The sequence below is a fragment of the Entamoeba invadens genome (assembly GCF_000330505.1).
Source record: "Entamoeba invadens IP1 unplaced genomic scaffold scaff_1105074724651, whole genome shotgun sequence".
NCBI lineage: Eukaryota > Evosea > Mastigamoebida > Endamoebidae > Entamoeba > Entamoeba invadens.
Window position 1 is genome coordinate 47,659 of NW_004443699.1, and position 9,125 is coordinate 56,783.

At 32.9% G+C, this 9,125-nt stretch overlaps 4 protein-coding genes across 4 annotated transcripts; 2 read left to right on the forward strand and 2 right to left on the reverse strand.

Moving 5' to 3' along the window:
• Nucleotides 1-2: 2 nt before the first annotated feature.
• EIN_131090 (hypothetical protein) lies at nt 3-770 on the forward strand (the record flags this gene model as incomplete). The annotated part of the gene is made up of 1 exon (XM_004261043.1): nt 3-770. A coding segment is annotated over one exon (768 nt), but the record flags the coding sequence as incomplete, so codon positions are not given.
• Nucleotides 771-852: 82 nt separating this feature from the next.
• EIN_131100 (hypothetical protein) lies at nt 853-2,081 on the reverse strand (the record flags this gene model as incomplete). Its single annotated transcript, XM_004261044.1, has 2 exons — nt 853-1,299; nt 1,428-2,081. 2 exons carry the CDS (start codon nt 2,079-2,081, stop codon nt 853-855), a joined length of 1,101 nt encoding a protein of 366 aa, XP_004261092.1.
• A 3,871-nt stretch (nt 2,082-5,952) lies between these two features.
• EIN_131110 (hypothetical protein) lies at nt 5,953-6,660 on the reverse strand (the record flags this gene model as incomplete). The annotated part of the gene is made up of 1 exon (XM_004261045.1): nt 5,953-6,660. The coding sequence occupies one exon, from the start codon at nt 6,658-6,660 to the stop codon at nt 5,953-5,955; it is 708 nt and encodes a 235-aa protein (XP_004261093.1).
• A 739-nt stretch (nt 6,661-7,399) lies between these two features.
• EIN_131120 (N-glycanase 1, putative) lies at nt 7,400-9,125 on the forward strand (the record flags this gene model as incomplete). The annotated part of the gene is made up of 3 exons (XM_004261046.1): nt 7,400-7,540; nt 7,595-7,807; nt 8,021-9,125. Coding segments are annotated over 3 exons (1,459 nt in total), but the record flags the coding sequence as incomplete, so codon positions are not given.

Here is a 9,125-nt window from a genome sequence, read left to right on the forward strand (position 1 = left end):
ACAAAGTCGCTGAATTGTCTGAAGAAGTAGAAAAGGCGTTGGACAAGATCAATAGCTCTGAAGAGAAGAAACAAAACGTCTCACTTGGCCCCGCTGTCTTTGTTGTACCTACTGCTATACTCCTGTCGATTGTCTCTGCAGGCATCGCTGTTGTGGGGAAGTTCCCATTCATCTGGATCTTCCTTGTCTTTGCGTCCATTTGCTTCTGGATGTCACACCAGTTTGCGCCGAAAGGAAGTTTCACGACGGTTGCAGTTGTCTTGAACTTTGTGTTACTGAATTTGTTTTTGGTGAGCATCTCTGCGAGTGTTTTGATGGGTTCGGTGCTTCAGATCTTCCTTGGGATTTATATTTCACTAATGCTCTTCTTGTGGGGAGGTAGTCAGATGCTGAAAACGTCGTTTCTGAACTTCTTCATAGTGTCGTTCTCATTCTGCTGCTTGGCGTGTTGGTGTGTGTTCATGTTACAACCCACATTTGAGTGCTCTGTGACGACACCTATGAAACAGAACCAACTCTTCAAAGAGTATTTGACGTACAATTCATCGGATGAGGTCCGATTCAATTTGTCGAGTGAGGTGCCGTGGAACTGTTTCCAACCCCGATTGGAAGCCGTTGGGAAGAAAATCAAGTTCAAACAGTATGACAGTGTCTATGGGATTATAGCAGAGGAAAACACCTTAGACACTGATTTTGTTCAAGTGAATTTGGTGTGTTCTTCTATCAGAATGAAGTGTGTGTCTTATACGATATCGAAGCAGCTCGAATGAGTCGTTTTAATTTGTTTGTTAAGTGTTCTTTTTGTTTGAAGGGAGTAGGGTTAATACTTTCGAAATGGGTAAATACAATAAATTACTCTGGAAGAACTGCACCATTACCTTTGAAAGTCTCGTCACTGTCTTCTGTATCACTTTTTATATTGATCTGCTTTGAGTCGTTGTTGTCCATTTCTATCTGTTCGCCTTTGTCATCAAACACCGGAACATTGGTCATGGGTATTTCAATTTCTTTCGTCTGCTCTTCATTTTGCTTTAAAGGAAGAGCCTCATTCCTCGTTTTGGAGTCGGCCCAGGTGTTGTTCAAACAACACTTCCAGCACTTGTATTTGGTGAAGACATAGCGGTCGATGTAATCGTATTTGATTTGTAAGGAGACTAATATGATGTGTTGAATGGTTGACATGATATAAGACACTAATGTTGTATAATGTTGTTTTGTTGAGAAGAACATATAAAAGGTAATGACAATACACCCGAATGTTTGTATTGAATTTGCCGTGAGCGACATTGAACCGCATCTCTATGTGTTATTTTGCTTTTTTATGTATTGATTAAAATGGTGTTATCAAATGTTTTTGTGTTGTAAAAAGGTATGAATAAAGGTGCAATTTGTCAATTGGAATAACATGAAAAAATGCTCTCACAAACCTTTGTTCTGAATGTTCTCCAAATCTGTGGAATGTACTCAAAAAACGTTATTACAGCAGAACCAAATCCAAAGACGTATCCAAACCAATACGTGAAATCTGCACACATCCCAATAAGATATTCACTGACCAAAATCATCATCAAACACACCATCAAAAACACCACCGCTAATCCGAAGAAAGCAAGTGCCCTCCAAAATGTCGGCTTTTTCTTATCTTTGTAAAAGATTAAAAAAGACGCAAAAATTGGGTATTCAAGTGATACCAAAGCAAGCATCTGGAAATAAGAAAGTAGAGGAGGGAAACAACGATTGATACCAACAGCACTACAACTCTTCATTATACTCCAATTGAATATCGTGGAGTTGACAAATGCAAAGACTTGATTGCAACATAAAAAGAGGAGGTACGTCGGTGAAAGCCCTTCGCCATCTTGTCGTCTTATAATTTTGACTAATTGTGGTAACATGGAAATAACAGTGAAAATGAGTATACCAACACCAAGAACTATTTCAAACACAGACATGCCTGGTACGTAAAAGTACTCTGATGACTCGGAAGAATCAGTGCAGACATCCATCCCACTTGAGCGAGCAGTAGTTAGTAGAAATGTGACTATAATAATTGTCAAACTAGGAGCACAATACCTTCCCATGGTTTTTATATTTTAAGGTTTGTTAGAAATGCCACTGATTGAACAGTAAATTCCATTTGGCTTGTAATTGTAAAATGTCTTAAATTTTATTATAAAGAATTAAACAATTTATAATAAAATAATTTTATATATTAATCTATTTTTTTACTATGTAAAAAGGTATTTTTTTTTTCAACAAAATAGTTTTCATACTAGTTATCAATAGTTGTTTCTACAACAAAAAAAAAAGAAGTTTAAAATAATTATAAAAGCTATGAGAATAGGACATTCAAAAAATTAACGTGTTATTGTTTTGTTAATAATTTCCCCGCCAATAAGTGCCGTAGACCCTTATAAATATTTTTTGTAAATTGTAATAATAACATTTTTATATAACATTTGTTATTTACAAATTGAATACAAATTGTAATTACAAACTGAGAGAAATTTTTATGAATTTCAAATTATTAAATAATTTAAATATAAATTAAATAATTATAATTAAATTATTGACTCATAAACTGAAATGAGTTCTTATGAACTATATTATAACTAACTTAATTATAATAAATATATCGAATTATTATAATTTAGAAAAAAATTCAAAAATTTAACAATCATATAAAATAATATAAATTAACTATAATATATAATAATAATGTTATATAGTTAAATAATTAATTAAAAATATAGTTATATATAACAAATGTTATAATTATAATTAATAAATCCATATATTTACTATATTCAAATTTTTTCTAATATAGTTTGTAATGGCTATATTAAAACGAGTAATATTAACTCACTTCTTTACCAAAAAACTCACTTGTTATAAAAAAACTCACTTTAACTATTTGAAACTAAATATTTTTAATTTTATAATAAAAAGAAAAATATAGATATAAAAACCAAATAAACTATATTTATAGTTTAAATCCTATAAAAATAATTATAATTACAGTTAATATAAAAAACCCAATTCACAAGAAATAACCGAATGCAAGAACTTTAAATAACAAAATTTATTACATAATTTTTTCCATTTTCAAAAATAAACTGTTTTTTAAAAAATAATGGAAATTGATAACAGCAACGAACTTATTGAAATTAATGAAAGTGATATTTCGAACATTGAAATTGACTTGATTTTTTTAACGCAATAGAAATGAGCAATTTCGAAGATATCAAAACAAAAACCAATCAGCCATTGAATTCTATCAACGAACAGGAATTAAAATTGAGAATTGGAAAATCTTTATTCAAATCTGGGATGTTGTATGCCAAGCCAAATTCCCACCACAGTATTTCGAGAAGTGATTCAACCCAAGCATTAAAGTTGTTTTGTTTTATCATGAACAAACCCATGTTGAAAGAAAACTGTTTTCATTTAAACTCTACAGAGAGCAAGTCATTTTTATTAACAAAATGACTTCAAAACATTTTAGTCAAGGTGTCGTGGGCGCATTTTTCGGGGGTTCAAGAGGATTAATATCCAATCAAATATCAAGTCAAAAGAAAGATCAACAGTTTGGTCAAAGAAATCCAGGTAGTCCGTCACTGCTTTCCGAAACCACCAAAACAGTTATCAAGAACATTATCGATGAATATAACAATCAAAACATTGCTTTGACTATTCAAATGTTTTGTGATATTGTCGAGTATTTAGAAGGAACAAGACCACAAAGTGATACAATGAGAAAAATACTCGAAAGAGAGTTCGATTTAGAAACATCAGAAATAGAGTTCGATGAAATTGAGAGAATCAACATTGCAGCACAACCGATACTTGATAATTATAAACAGTTGTCGGAAAAGTTGAACAGTTACAAGATCAAAGACAAAATGTTGTTCAATGTCGACGAGATGGGAACATCTGAAGAATCAAGTCGAAAGAACACACGAGCTATGGTACCCAAAGGAGTCAATACAAAAATTCGTGTTGCCAATGGACAAAAATCAAAAACAACCACTTTGATTGAATGTATAAGTCTTGCAGGTGAAAGAATCAACGAATCTTGTGTTATTGATAAAGTTCATTACAGTACAGTTTTGAACAAATACTTTAGAAACATTAAGTTGTATTGCAACACTTCTGGTTTTGTAACCAGTGAGATATTTACGTTGTGGGTACAAGAAGTATTCATTCCAGGAGGCAAGAAGATCAGAATGGAAAATGGATACCATGATAGTGAATATGCAATACTGATTATGTATAATTGTAGATGCCAAGTTGATGATGGTATTAAACAAATCTTGTTGCAAAACAACATCGTGGTTCATTATCTGGTTCCACACACCAGTCACCTATGCCAACCACTTGACTTAGTTGCATTTGGATCCGTCAAAAGAGAAATGAAATCGTTGAAACGTGTATTCAAAACAACAAAGAGTATCAACTTCTTGAAAAATGACACTGTACCTACAAATATCCAAAATGGAAATGAAAGTGCATTTGACCAAATCCAACATTTAAAAGTATCATTTCCACAGTTGCTACCCAATGAATTGTTTGAAATGGCAGAAGAGATCAAGCACAAAAAGTGCCTTGGTACCTTTCCCAGTGGAATAGCAAATCAACTCAAAACTTTACTCACTTCGATAGCAGATGCCATTGTAACTTGTCCAAGTAAAACCAAAGAGTACGAAGACGTTCTATTTGGTGTTGTTTGTTATGGGTGCAACATAGAAAAAACTCCACTGTTTACAGAACAACAGTTGACCAATCTAACCAACAACATACACATTAAAATAACAAAGAATTTAGTAGACAGTCTGGATTAGATAGTAAGGTTGTTGGAACAAGAAGAACGTGTATTCGAGTCAATTGAAAGAGAAGAAGAGAACGACATAACCAAGATCATAAAAGAAACCTGTTTGTCTGGACCAGGTTATGGTGATTTGTTGATTAAAAAGGAAAGAGCATCTTGGGGGTCTACAATTTCAAACAAGTTGATAACCATTCTTAAGTCGGCCAACAAGGCACTTCACCCAGTTACAATCATAAATTCTTTTGAGAGAGCGGGAATTGTATCGCGTTTAGGAGAAGATGGTCAGTATTATGCATACGTGGATCTGAAAGAATCCAAAAGAATGGTCGAGGAAATCCCGACAATTAAAACTCTCGATGGATACGAAAATTTGATTGTTGTACTGGAAGACTCGAAATTGAGAAACAAGGTCAAAGTGGTGCCACCAAAACACCTTAAAAGAGCTCAACAACTAAAGAATGGTGTTGATATAACAACGTATCATGATCTACACGTCACTTGTATTAACAATATCATTTTGACACAACAAGTTTTCACAGATACATCTTTGACAATCCCTGAGGCCACTAATGTTGTTGGAGAAAATGTGTCATTACCAATGGAAACTGAAGTATTTCTAGAAATAGATACATCAGACAATTTGAGTGAAAGTAAACCACTTGATAAATACACAATCAAACCAGTTTATCAAAAAGGTCATGACAATTCACTTTTGAATAAAAACTTGCCTACGAGTTCTTCTCGGTGTGACCAAACACTGTTGAATAATGAACCTCAAATGTTTAAACCTGTATCTAAAACACCACCATTACATCAGACGCAGATACCATTTTTAATTCATAAAGGCAAAACAACTGTTTCTTCTCCCAACAGTCATTCCGTGACTTTTTTAAATCCCGGACTCAAAGAAAGAACTCATAGCAAAGGAAAAAGGCATAAACCTTCTAAGCGATAAATTACTGGATTTCAATTTTTAACAAGGAGAGATCCGTTAAGACCTTGATCCAAGTTAAGATGTTTTTTAGTTAAAAAATCATCTTTTGAATTAACTTATTTACGTGTTTAATCTGACTATTTTAAATAGGAAGTTCTCTTTGTTTTTACAAATATTTCGATTTTATTGGTCATATTTTTATTTTTGTGTTTTTATTTTTTGTTGTATCCATACCATAAAGGAGTTCATATAATTCAACATGTCTCGTTTTTGTATGGAAAAATGTCAACATCAACACAAATTGTTCATGATATGCAAGTTTCGACTTTTTGTGTTGTTTAAAAAGTGTTTGATCAATTACTCCTTTTTGTTTGAACGTGTTTTCCTTTGTAAATGTGGCATTGCTAACAATGGTATCAAATAGGCTAACAAGTTCTTCAAGTTCAAAAACAGTAAGAAACTTGCAAGTATGTAAATTAAACTGGCTTTCCCAAACATTTTTTTCATCAGAAAAAGATGAAGTAATTGAATTTTCGCTACCGAAATCAGTACAATTAAAGGATAACCGTTCTTCCATTAAATGTGAAGCAATTTGAGAGCTAACAATATCTGACTTTGGCTGAGAAACTGTTTCTCCGTCATTTAATGTCGTGTTAACGAAAAATTGTGATTTCGTTATTCTAGTTGGTCTTTCAACATCATTAATATTAAACGACAATTGGATTGGTAAATTTTGTTGTGATAGTGATGGTTGCAGTGGTTGTGGCCGTGATAGCAGTTGTGTTTGTGATAGTGATTGTGATTGTGGCTGTGTTGGTTGTGTCCTTGTTATTAATCGACCAGGTGTCCGTGTTTTTAATGATGGTTTATAAACCATTCTCAATGTTGGATTTGACATGAATAACAAGTTATTAAAAATGCTTAAAATGTATTTTTATCATTACTGGTTCAAATTCGTTCTTATGTTTTAACGTTTTTACTAATGGCAATTTTGATTAATTGGTCAAGTTGTTTTTTTATTTGTATAGTTAAATAGAAAATTAAAAGAAAACCAAAATTTTATTATTTAAACATTTTTTTGATTTATTAAATTATTAACTATTAAGATAATAAATTGTTTTTTGGTGAGTTATATTTTTAAAAGTGAGTTAAATAATAAGAAGTAAGTTTATTCAAAGCAAGTGAGTTAAAAGTAAAAAAATGAGTTAATAGCCATAAGTCAACAATACTTTAGTTAACTAACGAAGATATGTTTAACTAACTATAATATATTTATAGTTATTCTTTTTGAACTTCTTTTTTTTAAATAAGCTGTTATTTTTCCTCTTCACCTTAAAAAAAGAAGTACAAAAAGAATACTTCTGAATTGAGTCAATTTATTTGTTTTTATTATCTTATTAAAAATTAATTTCAAGTCCCAATAATAAACACTTTTAAATTAAAAAAAATTACAAATACAATTAATAAAATTATATTATAATCCATAGCTTTTTTGTTGCACAATAAATCTAAATGGAATGAATTTGATGTGTAATTTTCATAATATAAAACTATTATAATATTATTTTTATAGTATTTGTTTTTCACAACACAACACCAATGTTATTTCTTCTAAGAATTAACTATAAAATATACAAATGAAAGTGTATTACCTGACAAATGAATATGTAATTGACTCTTCTGAGATCAAAGACAGCGAGACGTTATTTGCTTTAGTTATTTCAGTGATTGGGGTATCGGAGTGTGTGATGTTACAACTGCCAAATTTATTTATAGTAGTTTGTCACCTCATTTTGAGTTGTAATATGAAACAAATAAAAAATAACATGTAGAAGGATTTGCCACTTCCAAAAGAATTTAACACAAAACAATCACTCTTTGTTCTTACACAAGAATTGGTTAATCCCCTTTCCAAAGAAGTTGAAAATGCATGCACTCGGTGTGTTATAAAACGACCATTTTTACAGCGAATGACAAACGACTGTTGTAAGAGCTGCACTGAGATATGCAAAAATGTTCCTGTATCAACATGTGTTCGACTTGGGGTTTGTTATTGTCGCGAATCGAAATGTTTGCTATCTGAGAACACAAGACAATATTCTGAAGAAGAGTCAAAGTCTCTTGTTTTCCACGAGTTAAGTGAAATATCAATTCGTGTGTTTTACAATTACATAATGAGTCATTCGATTGTTTGTTTCTTCTCTTCTACGCATTCCAGTTATAAATACCAATAAATAAGTATAATGACTTATACATAGCCATTCATTCCACGATTAATGACTTATCTCAAACAAGTAGAATTTTACGAAGATCCTCAGAACCAAAAATTAGCGCTTCAAAAAATTCCATTAGAACAATTGCATATCACACAAGACCAAATAACGAATCGGACGTTAGACATTGACCAAATGAAAGATATTGTTCATTGGTTTAAAACGGAATTCTTCCATTGGGTTGAAGACTACTGTTTAGAGTGTGGTTCAAAGGACGTGTCGAATTACAGTGATACCCCCAATGCAGACGATTTCAAAAATGATGCCAATCGTGTCGAGATATTTAAGTGCAACAAATGTGGTCACATCAGAAGGTTTCCAAGGTACAACAACCCACTCAAACTCTTAAAAACGCGTGTTGGGCGATGTGGGGAATATGCCAATTGCTTTACATTTATTTGTCGAAGTCTTGGGTATTACGCTCGATTAGTATTAGACACTACAGACCATGTCTGGACGGAGTTCTTCTCTCACTCCGAAGATCGTTATGTCCACGTCGACTCCTGTGAAGACAAAGTAGACTTCCCTTTGACTTATGAACGTGGGTGGGGGAAGAAATTAGAGTATTGCATAGCATTTTCTAACTACGAAATGCGCGACGTGACTTCTCGATATACCGAACGACTCGAAGACTGCTTGCCACGACGAAATGATATATCAGAGTCTCTTTTGTCGTCATTGCTTGCCGGACTGAATATAGCACTTTTATATCGAGCAGACACTACCGACGTTATTAAATGGGAACATACCGAGAACGACGAATTCAGTGGGAAGAAGAAGATAGAAAGGAAGTGGGAAGCGATTGGGCGGATATCTGGGGAACAGAAGTGGAAAGAAGAGCGTGGGGAGAATAAGAAAATGATAACTCCAACGGACTTCAAGACGAAACTAGTGATTAATTCGGAGCTTTATGGAGAAGCTTGTCAAGTCGACGACACTATTCGCGTCACAAAAGGGTATGACTGTTCTGGTGGAGTCTTCAAATGTGTCACCGCGCCATATCAAGAGCACAAGAATGTCTTAGTTCATGTAGTTGTAACAAACAAAAAGGCAGACGCCGATGGATTTGCTGGTGTGTTTGCTTCAAAGC